The sequence below is a fragment of the Elephas maximus genome, chromosome 11 (genome assembly GCF_024166365.1).
Source record: "Elephas maximus indicus isolate mEleMax1 chromosome 11, mEleMax1 primary haplotype, whole genome shotgun sequence".
NCBI classification, from domain to species: Eukaryota; Metazoa; Chordata; class Mammalia; order Proboscidea; family Elephantidae; genus Elephas; species Elephas maximus.
In genome coordinates this window covers 38488021-38511835 of record NC_064829.1, presented here as the reverse complement: position 1 = coordinate 38511835, position 23815 = coordinate 38488021, and the positions used below count along the sequence as shown (strand labels likewise).

Below are 23815 nucleotides of genomic sequence, written 5' to 3'. Positions count from 1 at the left end.
GATCATAGCATTGAAAACCCTATGGGGCAGTGCTAGTCTGCACACATAGGTTTACCATGAGTTGGAATCCACTCGACGGCAAGCGACAATAGAGTTATTTTCTACCAGGTAGAGCTCAAGAGAGGAGCCCTGGTGGCATAGTGGCTAAGAGCTAGGCTGCTAACCAAAAGGTTGGCCTTTCCAATCTACCAGCTACTCCATGGAAACCTTCTGAGGAAGTTCTACTCTGTCCCATAGGGTGGCTATGAGTCAGAATTGACTCGTTGGCAATAGGATTGGGGTTTTCTTTGGTGTAGCTCAAGAAAGGATCTCTGGTGGTGCAGTGATTGAAGTACTTGACTGCGTCAAAAATATGTGGAAAAATCAGCAGTTGGAACCCACCAGCTGCTCTGTGGGAGAAAGATGTGGCAGTTTGTGGCAGTCTGCTTCTGTCAAGATTGTTGTTGTTGTCGTTAGATGCCATAGAGTTGCTTCCAACTCATAGCGACCCTGTGTACAATGGAATGAAACACTGCCCTGTCCTGTGCCATCCTCACAATCATTGTTATGCTTGAGTCCATTGTTGCAGCCACTTTGTCAATCCATCTCATTGAGGCTCTTCCTATCCTTCACTGGCCCTCTACTTTACCAAGCATGATGTCCTTCTCCAGAAACTGATCCCTCCTGATAAAAAAAAACAAAGTATGTGAGATGTAGTCTTGCCATCGTTGCTTCTAAGGAGCATTCTGGTTGTACTTCTTTCAAGATAGATTTGTTTGTTCTTTTGGCAGTCCATGATATATTCAATATTCTCTGCCAACACCATAATTCAAAGGCGTCAATCCTTCTTCGATCTTCCTTATTCATTGTCCAGCTTTCACGTGCATATGAGGTGATTGAAAACACATAATTTAACCAAATTTAGGTAAATGATGCATTCGTTGACACTTTTTTTACTACATTTATTTTGCCCTGGTAACACAGTGCTTGGAACCCAGGTGGCACAGTGGTTAAGAGTTCAGCTGCTAAACAAAAGCTCAGTAGTTCAAATCTACCAGTCGCTCCTTGGAAACCCTCTGGGGCAGTTCTACTGTCCTTTAGGGCTGCTGTGTTGGAATCCATTTGATGGCAGTGGGTAGGTATTTTGCTAACCCATAATTAAGAAAAATCGCATTTTGATATTGGTTGTTTTTGGTCAGACCTATCCAACAAATTTGCCAAATTATGCTTAAAAACCAACTTGAATAACCCTGATAGCTTTAGCAACACACCTGTTACATATGGAGAAAATTTTAACAAATAGGTGGCTTGATGTAGTCTTTTCTTACTGAGCCTGCTTATCACTATGAACATTTTTTTTAGGTTTTATTTTTTTTGGGTGTAGCTGACTTGAGTATTGCAGGTACAGCTGAGAGCCTGTCTAAGGCAGTTGTGTTGCATTAAGTAACTATCTTCTGTCATGATTGTTTCTTTTTGTTTCAGATTGTGAAATCAGGTAGAAGAAAAATAAGACAAGCTTCCAGAATTGCTTTAATATTAAATATATTTAAAATTAAATGTTAAGCGGGAACTTGCCACTGGAAAACACAAGTCCCTTGATATTTTGAACGGGCCATGACAGAGACCACTGGCTATTTACCAACTATTCTCTCAGCCTTTTCTTCCTTAAAGATAAAGCTCAGATTTCATTCACGGTGTATAAGTGTTGTTGCTGTTATCTGCCACGGAGTCAGCCCCTGATTCATGGAGACCCCATGCACAACAAAACTAAATCTAAATGTTGCTTGGTCCTGTGCCATCCCCATTACCAATTGTGGATCAGAGTTTTCATTGGCTGATTTGCCTAAGTAGATCACTGGCCTTTCTTCCTAGACCATCTCAGCCTGAAAGTTCTGCTGAAAACTCTTCAGCATCATAGCAACACACAGGCCTCCAATGACAGACAGGTGGTGGCTATGTATGAGGCACACAGCTGGGAATCAGACCTGAATCATTTCCCATCCCTCTTGAACTAAGTGTGCTCATGTTCTAAATTCCGGCCAATGAGAAGCAAATGAAAATGCTGTGCATGAGCCTTCTATGAAGGTGTCTTAAAGGGATCTGATGGAGCTGGAAGATTTTTTGTTGTTTGTTGTGTCCTCCATTTCTATTTCATGCTATCATGAAGAAGATGCAATGTTTGGTGCTCAAGCAGCCATTTTGTGAGCTTCAGAATAGAAGCCACATTCTGAGAATGGTGGAGCACAATAAAGATAGAAGGAGACTGGATCCCTGATGACTTTGTAGAGCTCCCAAACTAGCCTTGGTCTTTCTGCCTCTGAATTTGTTTATACGGGCAAATAAACCCTTGTGTGTTCAAGCCAATGAAATTTTAGGTTTTTCAATATATATAGCTAAATGTAATTGTTACAGGGAGAGAAAATAGATTGAATGGTAATAATTGATTTACCTAATTTACGATTCAATGACGTTAGCCTGCTTTAGGAACTCATTTTATTTTGACTAAGAGTTCTTAAAAATTGTGAGCCTTTTTTCACATAATCATAACAGAAAGATAATTCAGCGTTCTCTGAACAGCCTTGAAACATAGGAAAGTACTAATTATTTTAAGAGAATTTTAAAAAGTATACTAAATAGTTTACTTGAAAATACAAGGAGCCCTGGTGGCATAATGGTTAAGTGCTCAGCTGCTAACGGAAAAGTTGGCAGTTCAAACCCCCCCAGCAATTCCTTGGGAGAAAGACCTGACGATCTGCTCCCATAAAGATTACAGCCTAGAAAACCCTATGGGGCAGTTCTACTCTGTCAAACCGGGTTGCCATGTGTCAAAAAAGACTTCATGGCACATAATAAACCAAACAAACCAAACCCAGTGCCATCTAGTCGATTCCAACTCATAGCGATCCTATAGGACAGAGTAGAACTGCCCCATAGAGTTTCCAAAGAGCGCCTGGCGGATTCAAACTGCTGACCCTTACGGTTAGCAGCCGTAGCACTTAACCACGACGCCACCAGGGCACCTTGAAAATACTGTCTTCCATCTTCTCTAAGCTTGATTTTGTGCAAAGCCATAGATCTAGAAGTTACGGGATGTGGATTATTTTATTAACCTGCTGCATGATCTTTATTAAGTCATTGAGCCTCTTTTATTTTAACCCCTTCAACAATAAAGGGATTTTATTTGTTGGCTTTATCTGCCAGACTGTATGTTCTTCAAAGCAGGGACTCTGTTTTATAGTCTCTGCAATCTCCCTTATGTCTGTGACTGATAATAATTTTTTAAAATACATATACATGACATTTAATATTCAATCGTAGTATTAAATTAATTATTTAGATGAAAACAGTTTGCCTAAAGCCACAGCTTTTAAAATATAGGACACTATTTCCACCATTTTCTCCTCTTTCCCTACGAACTTTGTGGTAGAGTAGGTGTATCCCCTTCTGTCTTAGAGATTCAGTATTTTGCTGCATTCTAATACCCTTGAGGCATGTTCTTATTTATCAGTTAATCAATAGAAAGGTAAATAAAACTGAATAAAATTCATTTTTCCTGTTAATTAGCCCCATGAACTTCCATCACATCCTAAACTTTTTTTTCATGTCCACTTTAATAGACTTCAAAATGAGTCATGCTGGGTTTAACAGACACAAGAAATTTCTGAGGTTTCAGCATGTGGCAGAGAAGACAATTTTATTGTGTGCTGTATGAGAATTAAGGGATTCTAAGTGCTAATTGCCTGAGTTCGAATTCTACTGTTCAGCACTGTAAGCAATATAAGAAAGTATTTTAAAAAATCATCTTAATGCAGTCAGCTAGGATCCCCATTAGGCTGCTGGTAAAAGAAACCCGAACTAACAGTGGCTTACACAAGATAAAGGTTTTTTTTTTTTTTCTTTTTCTGCTAATATTAAAGGGTGGAGTTGGTGGTTCACTGGTAGCATTCTCGCCTTCTATGCCAGAGGCGCACGCTTGATTTCTGGCCAGTGCACCTCACTCACAGCCATCATCAGTCTATCAGTGAAGGCTTGTGTGTTACTCTGTTGCTGAGCAGGTTTCAGTAGAGCTTCAAGACTAAGACAGACTAGGAAGAAAGGCCTGGCGATCAAGTAACCTCATGGATCACAAGGATCTGCAACTGATTATAGGGATGGTGCAGGACGGGGACAGCATTTCCTTCCCTCGTACATGGAGTCTCAGTGCTATGTGGCTGACTCGAGGGCAGCTAACAATAACAACAATGTAAAAGCAGTGCAAAGTCTTAGATTGTATGGAGGCTTTTTAATGCCATTTATGTCCCAGGACCCTTCTCCTTTTCTGCTGTTAAGATCTTTTGTACAGATTACTTCACAGTCAGAAGATGGGTAATGCTATTGCAGCCATCACTTCTGTGTCTGAAGGAGAAAGAAGGGGAAGCCCTTCTTTTCAGGGAGCTCCCCACAACAGCTTCTGCCTAAATATCGGTAGGAAAACTTAGTCCATCTCTCTCTGCAAAGGATAGTGAGATATATGGTTTTCAGGGAGCACATTGCTGTCACGACAAAATCAGGGCACTGTAACTGATGAGGAGCTCTGGTGGCACAGTGGGTAGAAGCTCAGGCTGCCAGCCAAAAGGTCGGCAGTTCAAATCCACCGGTTGCTCCTTGGAAACCCCATGGGGCAATACTACTCTGTCCTATAGGATCGCTATGAGTCAGAATCGACTCGGCAGCAACCTGTAACTAATGAAGATGTTTGTTGATAATGTTAGGTAAACTAGGGGTAAGTATGCAGGGGGAATACAGTTTTTTCTTCTTAGACAACATAACCCTGACTCAGGTCAACATGGTTCTTAGCAAAATCACCACACACACCAAAAAACACTACACACACACACACACACACACACACACACACCCATTGCCATCCAGTAGAACTGCCCCTAGGGTTTCCGAGGAGCGGCTGGTGGATCTGAACTGCCAACCTTTTGGTTAGCAGCAGAGCTCTTAACCACTTTGCCACCAGGGTTCCTATATAGTTTAAAACAAAAACAAAAACCCGTTGCTGTTGAGTGGATTCTAACTGATAGCGACCCTATGGGACAGTGTAGAACTGCCCCACACGGTTTCCAAGGAAAACCTGGTGCATCCAAACTGCAGACCTTTTGGTTAGCTGCGGTAGCTCTTAGCCACTGAGCCACCAGGGTTAAGGGACTATATATTTAGAATGGAGAGCCACGCTTTTTCACTTGATGAATTTTATAAAATATGGCAGAGCAAAAAAACTTATTAACAAGTCACATAAATAAAACATCAGGTTTTTTCAGAGATTTAAATCTGATTATATCCTTAGGACAGATGTGATATGCAAACTTCTTTGTGAGGGGCAGGACAGGGTGGGCTGTTACAGTTGAAAAAAAACTATGAATAAATTGCTACATTAAAAATCAGGAAATTTTACTCAAAGTGTAAATTTGTGACATCTCTTGAAAAACTGTAAGGCTTGGTAACACTGGAGGTCCCTTGGTGGCGAAAATGCGTTCGCTCTCAACTACTAACCCCAGGTTAGCAGGTCAGACCCACCCAGTGGGGCCACGGAAGAAAGGCCTGGCCATCTACTTCCGTAAAGATTACGGCCAAGAAAACCCTATGGGGTAGTTCTACTTTGCAACACATGGGGTCGCCATAAGTTGGAATCAACTTAGCTGAAATGGGTTTGGTTTTTGATAACACTGGACTAGTGGCTGTAGGTAACTAGTGGGTTTCCCTCCAGACAGTGCCCTCTACAACTTGTCATTCAAGACTCAGACAAGAAGGCTGTCAGTTGCCATTTTATCTTGACACCTGCACTATTGTTTTCTGAAAGTAGATGTGGGAGAAAACCAAAAGCCAAATCCGTAGCTATAGAGTTGATTCTGACTCATAGCGACCCTATAGGACAGAGTAGAACTGCCCTATAGAGTTTCCAAGGAGCGCCTGGTGGATTCAAACTGCTGACTTTTGGTTAGCAGCCATAGCATTTAACCACTACGGCACTAATGTTTCTGATGTGGGGGAAAGAAGGGACATATTTATATATACTATTATCTCTCTCAAAAGTTGAACAATAAAAAAAGGCTGCTCTTTTCAACAACCTGACTTATTTATTTTAGTTTCTTCCCTGGCCCTGGCAGGCACTGGAGTTTATAACTACTTGCACTATGTAAATTTTCAATATAAAATGACTTATGCTGCTATTTGGCATACAATATAATTTTCCTTCTCATTATGTTCATTGTTTTTTTCTCTCCTTGGACCCACATTAGAGTGTAAGCTCCGTGGGGACTGGGATCTTTGGGCCTAGAACAGGGCCTGAAATATGAAAGGGGCTCAAGAAGAAATTTGTAGAGCACATTTTATGCATAAGCATTACAGCATGCTTTTACAAATGCTATCTTTTTTAAACATTTGTAAGTTTAGGTGTTATTTTCCCTACTATGGTCAAGTTACATTAAGTAACTTAAGTTTCAGTAAGTACCTTAAACAAGATTAGGTTGCTAGGTTGGGATAACTTAAGTCTGACCAGTGATCAACATTTGACTCTTTCTAAATGGTCTTCTCATACCTACTCAAAGGAAGATGTTAAAAACTTCTGAACCATAAAGGAAAAATATAATCCCTTTGAATCTGTGTTAAATGTTTTACATGTTCCTATCTTTCCACAGTGTGAATTATGATCTTCAGCTGATAAATTTCTGTGGGAAAAAGGAAGACACAATGGTGTCCCTCACCTTCTCAAGCTCTCCTTGAGAAGTCCTTTGCTCACCAGTATCAAAATGTTAAATTGAGTTGCTTTTATGTGGAGTTGCACTGCGTATGTACTAATACTAACCAAGTTTGCATTGCTAGATCAGGCTTCACTTTTGAATTCCATACCTGTATTATTTACCTTCAGGAACCTCAAACTCTGTATGTGTAAAAGCAAATTAATTAACGCTCCCACAAACTAGCACTTTCTCCTGCTAACAATCTTTATTGCTAGTAATATCATCCACTCAATTGTTTAAAACAGAAGCAAACACAAAGCCAGTTGCCATTGAGACCATTCTGACTCATGGCGAGCTTAAGCGTGTCAGAGTTACCGTGTTTTTCACATGTAAATAACATGCCCACACATATAACACACATAGCGCACTAGGAAAATAACACGCTAGGGGGTTGTGCAATCGGCAAAAAAATGTATAATGGGTGCATTATTTGTGTAAAAATACCGTCGAACTATATACACCCCATAGGGTTTTCAAAAGCTGTGAGCTTTCAGCAGTAGATCACCACGCCTTTCTTCCAAGACACCTCTGCGTGGTTTCAAATCACCAGCCTTTTAGTTAGGAGCCAAACACTTCACTATTTGTGTCACTCAGGGGTTCCCCAATTGTCCAAACATTTATTACATCAAATCCCAAATTTTGCAATTATCTAAGCATACAGCAAATAGAACATGCACTCCAGAGGAAACTGAATTTATAAATATAATAATTAAAAAACGTTGGTAGGTTGTAATAATGGAGGCATATACCAAAACTCATGCGCACACAGAAGATGAAGCTCTTTCCCCCAAGGTGGGAGGAGGCATTCCAGTTTAAGTGGGAGTAAGGACTCTCAAACAAAACAAAAACAAAACCAAACAACCAAAGCCAAAACAATACAAACAAGAAACACTAGAGTTCCAGAGGACACAGTTTGTAAACCACTGCTCTAGAAGATCGGTTGGAGAGCTGGAAGACCAGTTATGATGGCTTAGATGAAAGGAGAGGGACTGAATACAGTAATGATCCCAGAGACTGCTTAGATGTGAGGGTGAGGCAAAGAAAGGGTGTCTAGGATGACTCCTTCCTTTCTTTCTTGAACAAGTGGAGCGGGTCATGAAACCATTAACTGTAATGAAGAGAAAAGCAAAAAAGCAGTTTTTCTGTGGGAAAATAATGGCTTCCATTTTGGATATTTTGAACTTGAGATATTTCTGGGAGTTGCAGGCAGAAACTTCCTGTCTCGATGTTGGAAATAAAGGACAGACCTGATGCTCTCCTTTCTGTTACTCTCAATATTCAACCAAACCTATCCCCAAAATACTGAAAATTCATATAGGGCAGAAACTATCTTTTATTTAGCTTTCTATTTGAGTGACTATTTTTAAAAATATTTTTTGTGTATGACTATTCAAAGCATTGTTTCTTTCTTCTGCTCAGTAAAGACATTCCCTTACAGCGTTTTCCTTTCGGCCCCCAACTCTGTGCCACTCCCTACCCCTACTCTAAGATCTTGTTATGAAAATCAAGCTAATCAACAATAAGCTAGTGGAATTTACTATTGGAGTGAAATAAAATGAATAGAAGAAAGATGGAAGGAGAAAAGGAGAAAAGTGTGGAAGACAACGTGGTTTTTATCTTCATGTGTGGTTTTATTGTTGTTGAGAAGTAGAAAGTGGGGAATAAGAAAGATCCATTTAAATTTTTCAGAAAGCAGCAGCAAACCACGCAAAGGGTATTGAGAAAGTTAGCCGTGGGAAGAAAGGATTTTAAAGATGATTGCTATGTACTAAGTATACCTCCAGCAGAGGCTGGGGAAGATCCGAAGTGCTCAAACAGGTCTTTGTCTTGCTGGACTGTTTCCCTGAAGGCTGGCTCTGCTGAGACTGGGTGGGGGTGTTTAGTAACACTAACAAAATGTCTGGCACAGTAAATGTTTGGAAAATGACTGGATTTGATCAATCTCCAGCCCTGCTTGATTTTGTCCAGTAGATGCACTTGACTCCATTTCCCCCACTAAACCTCCCACTCACAACGTAATTCCAGGCTTCTCTGATTCTTAACCCAAACATTTGTTGTGGTCTTCTAACTGGCATCCATCCCTCCAGTCTCTTCTTGACTCTAATCAAAAGGAAGCTTTCTACGTTTGACTTCACTACAGTCTTTCATTGGCTCCCTATGTATGCAGTAGTGCTCAAAACTGAGGGCCTTTGGCAAATTCAGCCTACGGAGAGTTTTCATGTGTTTACAGAGCTCTGTCTGATGTGATAGCTCTCAAGTGGTGCATGCATCCATGCCCCTCTAAGCTATATTATATACCCTCAGTTTCAATCACATAACTAGTGACATGATTGACCCCTCCTGACATTCAATTTGTGATTCCCTGAAACACAGGAATAAAAAAAGAAGGGAGAAATGATGAAAAGATAGAAGAATGGAAGGGTAAAAGAAAGGAAGGAAAGGTGGGAGAGAGGGAGAGAGGGAGGGGGAGGAAGGAAGGAAAGGAGGGAGGGAGAGAGGGAGGGAGGAAAGAAGGAAGGGAGGAAGGAAAGGAGGGAGGGAGGCTGTCTTATTCACCACTGCATTCCTAGTGCCTAGAACAGTGCCTGAGACACAGTATGTGCTCAGTATATACTTGCCAAATTAGTTAATAAGTAAAGCAAATTAATAAAAGTTTTGTGATTTAAAGGATATATTAGCATTCCTAGAGGATTTATGTCAGCAACATCTATTAAACACAGACCAGACATTGCGAAGCATCTCTAGTCACATTCTAAAGCATTCTTAAGAATTCATTCTTTGGCTTATTACATGTGTTTTTATTGAGGGTCTGTTAAGGGCAAGGCACTGGGACAGAAATTAATCGAGGCTTTATTTCACAGTTGACCCTTGATTTATTAAAAAATATACTTGGAAATGTAATGGAAATTGAGTTTGACTAGTACAATATGTTTTATTGAGGCCAATTTTGGAAAAAAAAAAAGCAAACTTTAAAGAAATATAAACAGCATTTAAAAAGTCTTACTTATTGGTCAATGCAAAATTAAAAAAAAAATTCTCCCATGATGGAAGGGTTCCTTTAAAAAAATAATAATCTGAATTTAAGAAAAGTACGCAATGAACAAAAACTGCAGCATCTAATTTTATTACTTCATAGTTAACCCTTTTGTGTCAGACGCAGCTTGGGTTAGTGTTGAGGGCGAGGGGTTGAAGGATTTGGCAATGGTGAGTGAATTAGCACCACCATTCAGCCCCAGAGCAGGACAGAGAGCCACGGAAGCTGAGGTTCTGGAAGAACACTAAAAAGGAAACTGTCACGGGGCGGGGGTGGGAGGTGAGGGGTGATCTGAGTAGGTCGCAGAGACGTAGTAGCAGAATGAGAAGAGAGTGAGGTGGTGGATATCTGTATTAACTAGCACTTAAGGAGCACTTCAGAGCCCTGGTGGTGCAGTGGTTAACAGCTGTAGCTGCTAAACAAAAGGTCGGCAGTTCAAATCCACTAGCCGCTTCTTGGCAATCCAGTGGGGGCAGTTCTACTATGTCCCATAGGGTCACTATGAGTTGGAATTGACTAGAAGGCAATGGGTAAGGAGCACTTAGAATGTGCCAGGCTCTGTTTGTGCAGCATATTCATGCAACACATCATTTAATCCTCACAACAACCCTAAGAGGTAAATAACTGTGCTCATTTTATTGTGATTAGCAGATGGTTCCTGCTCCACTCCCATCTATAAAGTAACTAGACAATATCATTTAATGTTTTCCCCCCACCTCTGTGCTTCACTTGCTGTTGGGTTCCGTTTTGTGTGATATGCCATGCCGAGATTAATCTACTGAAAACTTCACATGGGTCCATTCTGTATCCTTCTTTCCTAGGCTCCGGCAGTGGCATGCCTGGCAGGAATCACACAGCTCAGGGAGAGCTTTCTCCACGTACACATCAGTGAGTAAATGGAATTATTTGTTGTCTTTAATATGCTTAGTTTAATATACTTCTGAAATTAACAAAATTGTGAAGCTAGGTGGGTAGATTTGGCCCATGGACCTTGGACTGTAGATTGTCTTCTTAGCCATTCCAGCTTTGACTTCGTTACTGCAAATCATGGATTCGAGCCACCTGCCGCAAAGCCAATACTGAGACAGGAGGAGGTCAGCAGCAAGAGGCCTTTATTGAACACCGGTGTCCAAGAGACAGAGGGGGTTGAATTTCTCCCAAATTCTGTCTGAGGGGCTAATGGGAGGGTTTTATAGGGGGAAGGTCAGGGTTAACTAATGTTCTAAGCACGTAGCCCACAGATGGTCTTACACATCACAAAACAACCACAAGAAACTCTTTATTAAACTAAACATATGCATGTCAGACATCTGGACTCTAATCTGTATGTTTTAACAGGCTGGAAAAGACTTACATAAGAATCTCTGGGCTAGTGCAACTGCTTTGCCAAGCCCTCTCTGGCTGAGATAAAGAGGAAGAAAGAAAGTTGCAGATCAAAAGTGCCAGGTGCAGCCTTCCTAGCTGCCGTCTTGCAGGCTGAAGGCCATTCTTCAATGGAAAAAAAAAAAAAGAGAACAGACACCTAGGCCACAGGAACTGAGAGAGCTCTGCACCCCTTTGGAAGAGACCAGTGCAGCTGGGTGCAATAAAAAAAAATGCTTGGAGATTACTTAGAGCATCATTATGGCATTAGTTATGTCACACTTTCAATCACCCATTTTGAATAGGACAAAACATGTTGCAAGGTATTGGGGTCACAGGACATTTTATTTTTTTTATTTAAAAAATTTTTTATTTTGCTTTAAGTGAAAGGTTACAAATCAAGTCGGTTTCTTATACAAAAATTTATATACACCTTGCTATATACTCCTAATTGCTCTCCCCCTAATGAGACAGCCCGCTCCTTCCACCCATTCTCTCTTTTTGTGCCCATTCTGTCAGCTTCTGACTCCCTCTGCCCTCCCATCTCCCCTCCAGATTGGAGATGCCAACAGTCTCATGTGTTTACTTGATCCAAGAAGCTTATTCCTCTCCAGCATCTTTTTCTATCCCATTGTGCAGTCCAATCCCTGTCTGAATTGTTGGCCTTGGGAATGGCTCCTGTCCTGGGCTAACAGAAAGTCTGGGGGCCGTGACCACCAGGGCCCTTTTAGTCTCAGTCAGACCATTAAGTTGGGTTTTTTTTTTTTTTATGAGAATTTGGGATCTGCATCCCACTGCTCTCCTGCTCCCTCAGGGGTTCTCTGTTGTGTTCCCTGTCAGGGCAGTCATCGGTTGTAGCTGGGTACCCTCCAGTTCTTCTGGTCTCAGGCTGATGTAGTCTCTGGTTTATGCGGCCCTTTCTGTCTTTTGGGCTCGTAATTACCTTGTGTCTTTGGTGTTCTTCATTCTCCTTTGCTCCAGGTGGGTTGAGACCAATTGATGCATCTTAGATGGCTGCTTGCTAGCATATAAGACCCCAGAAGCCACTCTCCAAAGTGGAATGCAGAATGTTTTCTTAATATATTTTTTTATGCCAATTGACTTAGATGTCCCCTGAAACCATGGTCCCCAGACCTCTGCCTCTGCTATGCTGGCCTTTGAAGCTTTTAGTTTATTCAGGAAACTTCTTTGCTTTTGGTTTAGTCCCGCTGTGCTGACCTCTCCTGTATTGTGTGTTGTCTTTCCCTTCACCTAAAGTAGTTCTTATCTACTGTCTAATTAATGAGTACCCCCTCCCTCCCTCCGTCTTCCCTCTCTTTACCATCAAAGAATATTTTCTTCTGTGTTGAAACTATTTCTCGAGTTCTTATAAAAGTAGTCTCATACAGTATTTGTCCTTTTGCAACTGACTAATTTTGTTCAGCATAATGCCTTCCGGATTCCTCCATGCTGTGGAATGTTTCACAGATTCATCATTGTTCTTTACTGATGCGTAGTATTCCACTGTGTGAATATACCATAATTTATCCATTCATCCATTGATGGGCACCTTGGTTGCTTCCATCTTTTTGCTATTGTAAACAGTGCTGCAATGAACATGGGTGTGCATATATCTGTTCCTGTAAAGGCTTTTATTTCTCTAGGATATATTCCAAGGAGTGGGATTGCTGGATCGTACGGTAGTTCTATTTCTAGCTTTTTAAGGAAGTGCCAAATCGATTTCCAAAGTGGTTGTGCCATTTTGCACTCCCATGAGCAGTTCTTTTTGAGCAGTGTATAAGTGTTCCAGTCTCTCCCCAACCTCTCCAACACTTACTATTTTGTGTTTTTTGGATCAAAGCCAGCCTTGTTGGAGTGAGATGGAATCTCATTGTAGTTTTGATTTGCATTTCTCGAATGGCTAATTATCATGAACATTTCCTCATGTATCTGTTAGCTACCTGAATGTCTTCTTTAGTGAAATGTCTGTTCATATCTTTTGCCCATTTTTTAATTGGGTTGTCTTTTGGTAGTTGAGTTTTTTCAGTATCGTGTAGATTTTAGAGATCAGGCGCTGATCAGAAATGTCATAGCTAAAAACTTTTTCCCAGTCTGTAGGTAGTCTTTTTACTCTTTTGGTGAAGTCTTTGGATGAGCATAGGTGTTTGATTTTTAGGAGCTCCCAGTTATCTAGTTTTTCTTCTACATTCTTCATAATGTTTTGTATACTGTTTATGCCATGTATTAGGGCTCCTAACATTGTCCCTATTTTTTCTTCCATGATCTTTATCATTTTAGATTTTATATTTAGGTCTTTGATCTATTTTGAGTTCGTCTTTGTGCATGGAGTAAGGTATGGGTCTTGTTTCATTTTTTCACAGATGGATATCCAGTTATGCCAGCACCATTTGTTAAAAAGACTGTCTTTTCTCCATTTAACTGATTTGGGACCTTTGTCAAATATCAACTGCTCATATATGGATGGATTTCTCATAGGACATTTTCAATTTTGAGATGCCAGTAGGTCTAATTGGGGAGAATTTCAGAACTAAAATTAAGTGCTCTATAAGAAAATTATACTTAAATTACTTCTACTCTCATGATAACATCTGACTTCTGTTAAAGTTTACCATTTGCAAAACAAAGCTCAGTCATGCTTGTTAAGAGTAGAACAGGCTGCTCAGCGATATCTTGAACAGAACCTGCACCATTTTCCAAAGACTAGAGATTAATCACAGCTTATACAGCTATACTAAAACTAAAAATATATTCCCTCTAATATTAAAACACTAAAGAAGAGGTATTTTCTCTACCTCAACATTCTCCGATCTCTCTGAAAGGAAGACCCATTTCCAGCTATGATTCTCGAAAAATCTGTCATAAGAAGAAGTCTAAATAGTTTTAGATGTGGAAGATGCCTTAGGCAGCATCCTGTATTATCTTACCTAAATTACGAATGGGAGTGTTGAAGGCTCAAAAGTTGCTTGAGCAGCCCAGGACATTAAGGAAGTCACTCCTTCCTCTTGGTGTGGGATACCTCTTACTAGGCACAATGAAAAGCCAGTTTAAGTCAAGAGAATCATCTTCATGGCCAAAAAAAAAAAAAAAAAACTTTTTTTTTTAAAAGCCATTTTAAAAACAAAAATCACTTTTCTCTATATTTGATTGTCTCCTCAAATTTAAGCCTGTTACTTCAGATCTCTTTTATAGGCGAATCCATTTCAGCAACTATATAACTATATAGTCTCATTTAAATACATTAAACTGAGCTTTTTTTTTTTTTTTTTTAGAGTAAGTTTATTTGTTTGAATTTTTTCAGGATGAAAAAAAAATCACCATTTTAACAGCCTCAATCGTCTGGCGTGAAAGATGAAAATAAGTATCCATGATGAATTCGAATTGCGCTTCCACCCTTTTCTGGAATGAGGAAAAACATGAGCCACCCTTAAGGCATTAGAGGTTAAAGGGCAGGCAAGAGTTTGGAAATGTTCTTTTGTCCAGGGCTGTGATGGTAGTCTGAGTAGATTTCTAGAGCCTGAAACTAGCTGGCTTCTCTGTCATCTGAAAAGCTTCCCAGTGGAGATCATGATGTCATCATTAATAGGATGAGGTGTGTTTAAGAGAGTCCAGCTCATAATTATTACCGGAAAAACAGGAGGGTTAAAAAATATGGTAACAGGAGGATGCCAACTACAGTCTTATGCTAATGACCCAGGCTTATTTTACTCGTAAAGCTTCAACCATCATTTTATAGATATGGAAGCAACAGGATGCCTCACTATGTGTTATTCACTAATTAAGACAGAGCATGGGACTAATACTCAGAATATAAGGCATATATTATTTGACATTAACTTGGGTTTTAACTATATGCTCAATATTAAAATAATTTTGGCTCTGTGTTTAAGGGTATCAGGGTGTTTAATGGTATTTGGATGGCAAATGTTTGCAAGAGCTGAAGTAGTGTGTCATGGTTAGTTTTTCAAACACGCTTCTCTGAACATCACTGAGGAGGAGATTTAAACCAAACAAAATGGAACAGACGAGTTTCTCCTTCGTGGTCAGACTTACCTGGCTTAAGTCAGTCACTGAGAAGAGGTGAAGGAGAACGAGTCAGAATGCCAGGTCATTGCTTTCTGAGAAGCTGAAAGCATACCACTTTTATATTTCAACTCTCCCAGGTTAAGCGCTGTAATCATTCATCCAGTTTAAGTATGCTTCAGATCAAAATGTAAATTAGCCTTGTCTTTTTCTTTTCCCACATAAGCTCTGGTTTTGGAGTAGAAGTAAAGAAAGGGACACATCTCCAGTTGGAGATGTTCAGGCGTCTAATTCAGCAGGTAAGTTATAAGAGGCTCAAGCTTGCCTTCATTGAGACAAGGGAGGTTCTGGGAGAAATTCAGTGGTCCGTTTAGTCGACTTCTAGGACCCCAAGATGTTCATTTGTCATACTAACTTGCCCTTGGTTTTATTATTTTCCCATAACCTTGATTTAAAAAAATAATTTGTTTATTCTTAAGTTATGGTAATCTTCCTGTATCATTTTCACATTGCCCATGAAATCTCTAAAAAAACAAAAACAGTATCCCAAAGAAAGGTATGCCACAGGTTAAAGTTCTCTGTAAACTGCACTAGGATGTCTAATAGTACCCAGTAAAGGCTGTGTAAAACAATCTCCTTGGAATCAACCCTCTACCAGGTAAGCCCTAGACACCTGTGACAGAAAACCTCAGCTCTCGCGCAGGCCAGTGGGGTCTGTAGCTGACCCCAGGGCAGGTACCGCGGCAGGCGGCAGCTGCAGCCCTAGCAAAGCCGGTAGGGCGCGGGCAGGGCGGAGCCGGGCCGGGGAGCACGCCGGGCCCGCGCCCCTTCTCGCCAGGCTCGGAGAGTGAGTCTTTGTACAGTCAGGGCTTCTGTAGGGCAGGGCCGCCTCCTATCCTGCCAGGCGGGGGGAGTGACACGGGGAATATAGGTGGCGTCCGCTGGTGAGAAACACCTAGCGCAGGTAACAGGGTGGCGGCCAGAGGGAGTTCCCACCTGTTGCTTTCTTAGAGAAATGAAGACTTAATACCAAGGAGGGGCCACTCAAGTGCCTTTCAGACGCGTCTCGAGCCCCACCCTCGGCCAGGGGAAAAGCCCCTTGGGAGAGACACAGGAGACTCAGAGAAACCCAGAAGAAAAGCGCCTCTCCGCGCTCCACCTCCTCGCCTCGCACTCTTCTTCCGCAGCAGGCCCAGCGCGCGGCCGCGACCTCTCCCCGCCAAGCCCTCCACCCGGCCTGCGGGAGCCTCGGCCGGCGACTTGCCCCGCAGCCCTCTCCCATGGCGGCGGCCAGACCCCGGAGCTCCCCGAGCGGAGCCCTCTGCGGGCAGCTTCTGCTGACCCTCATGGTGAGTAGCTGCCGGGGTCACCGGCTCCTGGGGAGGGGACACGGCGCAGCCGCCGCCTCGCCACCGCGTTCGGTAGACAGAAGAGAAGGGGGGAGATTGGGGAGCAGGGGTGGGGGTGAAGGGCAAAGCTGGGGTTAAGGGACCTCGGGGACGGCTGAAGAAATGAGTTGGTCGGGGGTGGGGGAGGGCCACAGGAAGCGGACCGGGACCTGGGCGCCGCGATCTAGGACAGGAGGAGTAGGGTGTCTCCGGTAAATGTTATCCGAGCAGGCAGACAGAGGCACGAACTGCAAACGCCCATCCAAACCCATGGCCTCTGGGTACGAGCTGTGGAGCTGCGTGAGCCGGGATTGTTCCTTGGCGCCTCTCGCCAATTCCCGAGGAATTTGCAGGCTGACTTTTGGCTCAGTACTCGGCTCAGGCCACGGAAAGGGGAGCCGCCGGGCAGACTGGACGGAAAGTGCGTGTCCTTAGGTGAAACAGAGGACTGCGCGCCTTTTTGCTCTTGGGGGTTGTGTGTGGAGAGAGGGCTGGCGGTGTCTAAGCTCTCCGCTTGACGGTAGAATAGCGGGCGCGTTCCCAGGGTTTGTCAGCCTTTGAGGTTTCCTGCTTCCTAAATCTTTGGGGAAATCGTAGTCCTGATCTCTTGTCCAGGAGGCATCTGGATTTTTCTCCCCCTAAAATTTTTTTTTTCCCCCTCTGGTCTTAAGCCATTCCCCGCCCCCCCCCCCCCCCAACCTCCAGCTTCTTTCACACTTTAAAACACAACAGCAAAGACCCCAGCAGGCCGGCGCGTTCCAGGAGCTGGGATCGAAAAGGGGTGGCCTTATTTGGGGCGGGACAGCCGTTTAGCCAGGGCAGATGAGATCACTGTGGGGGTCGAGAAGGTGCGGATCCCACGGCGGAGAGCAGCCCCTGCCAGACTGGACTTCCTGGGTTTCCTGGAAGTTAAACCGACAAGGTGCAAAAGCGTACTCAACTCCATAGTGTCCTTCCACCTTGAGTCTCAAGCGTAGAGGCGCAAGTCAACCCTGAAGGACGATGGGAAGAGCTTGGGGAACAGACACTGGGAGAGAGCACAGGGGTTTGGGTAACAGGTGGCTCAGTACGTGCGTCCAGGGCGTGGACTGCGCACGGAGGGGCAGAAGACATGGTGCGGGCCACTGGTAACTGAGGAGGCAGAAGCCGCGGTCCGACAGCGCGAAGTGGAAACGGTGAAACTGGGGAAGCTCGAATACTCAGCTAATTTCCCTTTCTATGCTTTCATATTACATTCGATTCTTGAAAAATATAAGGACTAAAATTGTGGTTGTTACTGTTACTGTTATTAGCATATCTTTCCCAAAGACTCGTAGACTTCAAGGGGTTAACTAAATCGCCATTTAACATAGAAAGTGCCAGGTGCACAAGTTAATATTTTACAGTTGAGAAAACGGAGACTGGAATAAATAACGGTCACTACATGTTGTTGATGACAAAGGAAGAATTTTAATTAGATACCTAGTAAATTCACCATTTCTTTAAAAACTATTGGCCATTATTCTCTGAAGGAAAAGATGTGTTTAGCCACATGCAATAAATACCACTGTGCTATGTCTGCAAACCAAACCAGCCACTTCCAGTCAACTTAACTCATGGCAACCCCATGTATGTCAGAGTAGGCTCTGTTCCACAGAGTTTTCAATGGCTGATTTTTCGGAACTAGGTCACCAGGCCTTTCTTCTGAGGTACCTCTGGGTGGACTGGAACCGCCAACCTTTGGGTTGTTAGCTGAGCGCATTAACCCTTTGCATCACCCAGGGACTCCGCCCTGCATATACTTACGCACAAAATTTACAGTGTATCACCTCAGAATCCTTCCACAAAAAGGCCAGGTATAAATGAATAACTGCAGTTGAATAATCCTCATTCTTTGGTCTTCCTTAGCCACATAGCTTGATTGACCAGGAGTGAGGTAGCAAGAAAAGAGGCACTGGCCCTGGCTGCTCCCTTCCTTCTGCTATTTTCTAGCTGGAAGGCTTGGCATGAGTACCTCAAAATTGTTCTGGTTCTCTTACACATAGTACCTGTGCAAAGTCCTGCCAGCCTCAGATGATTGCTGTGCCTGCGAGCCTCAAGTGTGATAAATGTGTGAAGACTAAGTGTAAGGTATTATTAAGTAAAAAAATGTCTTTGGGGGGACCAAAAAATGACAAAACACCCTTTACATTTCCTCTTCCATACACCCAGGTAATCCTTAACCATTCCACAAATCAGCTTCCTCCCACTTCCTGTTATTGCATCACCTCACACTTCCTTCTTACATAATTCCACCTTGTAGATTGTATCCTTATTTTTGAAATTCACTCTTGCTATTGTCTTTTATTAAAGCCATCTTCTGTTAACAAAAGGTCAGCAGTTTGAAACTACCAGTGGCTCTGTGGGGTTGGAAACTCTCTGGGGTTTCTATGAGTCAGAATTAACTGGAAGGAAGTGAGTTTATTGTCCTTTGACCTGCCTGACTACTCAGAATTTGATTCCACTCAGAATCTGCCTCCTGTACTCTTAAATGTTGGTATTCCTTGGGAACCTGTTCTATGCCCTGTCTCCTGAACTTTTCACCTACCCCTTAAGCCAGCTCATCCACTTTTATAGCTTAAAATGTCATTTATATGCCAGCATACCCTATATTTGTATTGCTAGTCCAGATGTCTACATTGAGCAATGGCCCTTTGTATCTATCTATCTACTGGGGTGTGTCACACAGTATTTATTATCTTCCCAAACAGTGTTGCTTTTCTTATAGTGACCTCTATTTCAATAAATGGCACCGCCATAGACCTCGTTCCCCAAGCAGGAAGCCTGTAGGCTGTTCGCTGTTCTCACTATCCCGCCCCCAATCTATCATCAAGTCCCACTAATTCTGCCATCAGAAATATCTCATTCATCTGTTTTCTTCTGTCCATCACCTCTGGTAACCCTTTTTGTTATTACAAATAACGTTGCAGTAAATAATAATATGATGAATATATGTCATTTCATATACTAGCAGGTGTATTTATAGGATAGATTGCCAGGAGTGATATTCCAAGGTCAAAATGTAAATGCCTCTATAATTTTTCTAGATACTGCCAGCACCTTCTCCATAAAAACCCGTTACTATTGAGTTGATTCTGACTTATAGCAACCCTGTAGGACAGAGTAGAACTGCCCCATAGAGTTTCCAGGGAGTGCCTGGTGGATTTGAACTGCCGACCTTTTGGTTAGCAGCCATAGCACTTAACGGCTATACCACCAGGGTTTCCAGCTCCATAAAGATAAATATATATATATATATATTTCTGTCTATTCATAATCCAATATCATACTGTTTTAATTATTTTCACAAGATGCTTTAAAATCTGCTAGGGCTAATGTGCTTTTGTTGCTCTTCATTTTCCTAAATTTCCTATCTATTCTTAATTGTTTTTCCATGTGACCTTTTCAATCAGCTTGTCTAGGTCCAGAAAAAAATCTGTTGGATCATGTAACTTTTATAATGTAACATAATGAGGATTGATTTTTTATGCTGTTTGATATAATAAGGATTGATATTTTTATGCTGTTGAATTTTTCCAAGATCATGATATGCCTTTCTTTTGGTTCACGTCTATTTTTGTTCCCTTGGAAATGTTAGATTTTCCTTAAATAAGCTTTGCATGTTTCTCTCAAGTTGGCATTGTAACCTTTTATTCCTTTGAAAATGATTTCTCCCCTTCCATTGTATTATCTAAGTGGATTTGTTTATGCATGAAGACTAATGCTTTCTGTATTTTAATGATTACTTCTGCTACCTTACTGAATTATTGTTTTTTAGTAATTTGTTGGGCTTTTTTTTTTTTTTTTATCCAGGTATACAGTTCATATCAAATGTAAATAGAGATTATTTTACCTTAGCAATTCATGTGCATATAATATCTTTTGCCTAATACGCCTTCAATGAATTGCTAGTAGTAAGTGGTGACATTGGAGGGCCTGTCTGGCTTCAGAGCTTACTGGGGCTGCCTCTAGTGCTTTCTTATTGGGATTGCGATTATAACATAGAAAACCATGTTAAGGGAGTATCAATTCCTACTTTTTGAAGCTTTTTTTTTTTTTTAAAGGATAAATTCCATTTGGTTGAATGATTTTCAGCCTCTGTGGAATTGTTTACATGCTAGCTTTCTTTAAACTAGTTAATGGCTTCAGGTTTCTAGACCAAGAAGGTGATACGAATGTGGATTACATATGCAAGGGCGAGATTACTTCTGGTTTAGCCTTACAATGAGGGTGTGGCATTTGGGGGTCCCAGATTAAGGTGGGGAAGATCTTAGATCTTGGGCAGGTCCTGTGCTTTGATTTTGCTCCTTTTTTCAGAGTACGAGTTGTTTCTGGGTTCCTCTTTACGGTCTGTGTTCCAGCTTTAGCTCCAGTTTTTACCTAGCAATTCCTTGCTACTTTGTTACCACTTTGATGTTTTAGGACATTATTAAAAAAAAAAAAATCCATCATTTTTAGTTAGTGGTGGGATGGGGGTTTGTCTGAATGACGTAACCTGCCATTATTGGAAATGGAATTTCGTTTTCCTCCAGTCCATTCTCCACACTGGCTAGAGTTACATTGCTCAAGTATAAAGCTGCTTACGTCGTTTCTCGGCTTAAAACAGGTCTTTGGTTTTATTCTTTATCACTGCTGTTTAGCATGTGTTCCACATCTACTGCTCTGAATCCATTCCAAATCTCTGTCTTCTGTCTGTGTCACCTCTGGGCCTTCACGAATGTTGTCGCTGTGTTTATAATATTTAAATACGGCTTTGATATGGCTCGGAAACCCTGGTGGCGTAGTGGTTAAGAGCTGTGGCTGCTAACCAATAGGTTGGTAGATCGATTCCACCAGGCCCTCCTTGGAAACTCTATGGGGCAGTTCTACTCCTATAGGGTCACTATGAGTCGGAATCGACTTGATGGCAACGGGTTGGGGTTTTTTTGGTTTTGATATGGCTAATTTATAGTGACTCATCAGGTGACTCACCTGGCTTCTACACTAGGTAGGCTAGCTCCACCTGCTCTGCTCTTCCATAGCACCAAGTACTTGCCCTTTCATATTGAAGTTACAAATATGTGCTACCCCTGGATCGAGTGTTTCATGAGAATCTTGTTTATTGTTCTGTGCTTGCTACATAAGTAGCAACAGGTATTTATTGGATGCATGGATGAATGGATGTCCAGGATAATGATATCCAAAGTATTTTCTTAATCCAGCTGTTTCTCACCTCTCCACTGTTATTACCTTAGTCCAAGTCACCATTATCCCTCTCTTAGATCCTGAAGTAGCCTTCCAATTGGTCTTTTTGCTTCTACTATTGCTCCCTTGTAGCCTATCCTCCACCTAGTCTCCACAGTGATCCTATGTAAATGCTCCACAGGTTATAACACTCTGGAGCTCCTAAACCTTTTGTTGCTTTTCTTTGCACTCAGAATATTATACGTACTCCTTACTACGGCATTTTAGACCATGTATGATATGTTTGACCGTCCCTTTGATGTCGTCTCATATCTCCCTCTTCCCTCACGATGCTTGGTTGTGGTTCCTCCAACAACACACCAGGCAAAATTCCCTCCCAGGGCCTGTGTCCTGGTTTTCACACCCCCTAGAAGACTCTTCCGCCAATCAAAGGATTGGTTTGCTTCCTCTCTTCATTCAAGCTCTGGTCTTCCCTTTGTTACCCTCTCTCCCTGTTTTCTTTTTCTCATAACATTTTCCTCTCTCTGCTTTGGTATTACGTGACATTTGTGCATGCATTTGTTTATTTTTTCTCCCCCATTTTAAAATAATCTCTGTGAAGGTAAAGGAATTGCTTTGTTCACTGCTATAGCCCCAAATGGGGAAGGCTGTTGGCATAGTGGTTAAGAGCTACGGCTGCTAAATCAAAAGGATGGTAGTTCAAATCCACTACTGCTCCTTGGAAACCCTATTGGATAGTTCTACTCTGTCCTACAGGGTGTCTATGAGTGGGAATTGACTCGATGGCAGCAGGTTTGATTTTGGTTTATAGCCTCAAACACTCCCTAGCACCTAGCAAGCAACCAGTAAATATTTGTTGATTGAATTAAGGAGATATATTTTCCTAATCACCTGGAACTGGAATCCTCACAGCCATCTGATTCCACTCCGATTCTCACTAGACTATGCAGCCAGTGAAAAGCCTTCTCAGCTTTCAATTTCTAATTCAAATACAGTCTCTTCAGTGTATCAATCCCTAATTTTCAAATAAGATAAATTTCTCCCTTGCCTGATCCTTCCTATATAATTTAAATTATTAAAGGTTCTTTATACTTGAAATAAAAATTTTCATCTAAATTTTGATTATTTTAATTTACATTTATAGACTATGTAAAAAATAATATAAATGCTAGAGTTAGCCATCTTGCTTTTGGTCAAAGACCTTTGCAAAATTATGGGAAAACGGATATGAATCTTTCAGAAGCATCCATGGTACAGTTTCAGAGAGAACAGAACTAAATTTCAGTGTGTTCAAATATATATTATATTGGAATTGGTTCACCATAAATCACTAAATCATTTTAAAATTTTTTAAATGAATTATTTTCTAAACTAATTTATGAGATGTACCTTGAAAAGTTCATATTTCAAAGTTATGTGCTTGTTTGAGTAAGGTAAATATAAATACTCTCCAAATTATTCCATAAGAAAAACCAAACCAAACCCATTGCCATGGCGTCGATTCTGACTCATGGTGATATAGCACAGAGTGGAACTGCACTGTAGGGCTTCCAAGGCTAAATCCTTAAGGCTGTAAATCCTTAAGAACTTGCCGACCTTTTGGTTAGAAGTCGAGCGCTTTAACCATGGCACTACCAGGGCTCCCTAAACTATTCCATGGCCATAAAATAATCCTCTCTAAATGCATTGGTTTTTGTTTAGTGTATTCTTAATTTCATACCATAGTTCATTGTTGTTGTTGTAGCAATTGAAAATTTATTGATGTTGCTGGCTCATTAAACTTGCTTTTGTATTCTTTTCCTGTTTACATGCCTATCCTGTTTTCCTAATGGTTCTCAGCACTCTCTTACATAGGTTGTTATTTGATCCTCACTGTACCCAGTAAGGGAAACCCTGGTGGCATAGTGGTTAAGTGCTGCAGCTGCTAACCAAAGGGTCTGAAGTTCGAATCCGCCAGGCGCTCTTTGGAAACTCTATGGGGCAGTTCTACTCTGTCCTATAGGGTTGCTATGAGTCGGAATGACTCGACGGCAGTGGGTTTTGGT

The 23815-nt window shown here is 41.7% G+C and overlaps 1 protein-coding gene across 2 annotated transcripts in view; it reads left to right on the top strand.

The window, feature by feature from the left end:
- Positions 1-16005: 16005 nt before the first annotated feature.
- DSC2 (desmocollin 2) overlaps positions 16006-23815 on the top strand; it is a 34179-nt gene continuing 26369 nt past the window's right edge. The window contains exon 1 of one of the 2 annotated variants that reach the window (XM_049901220.1): positions 16006-16529. In XM_049901220.1, coding sequence (XP_049757177.1) covers positions 16461-16529 — 69 coding nt within the window. In that variant the 5' untranslated portion in view covers positions 16006-16460. The remainder of the gene's footprint in view (positions 16530-23815) is intronic. The other variant, XM_049901219.1, reaches the window with a different exon arrangement.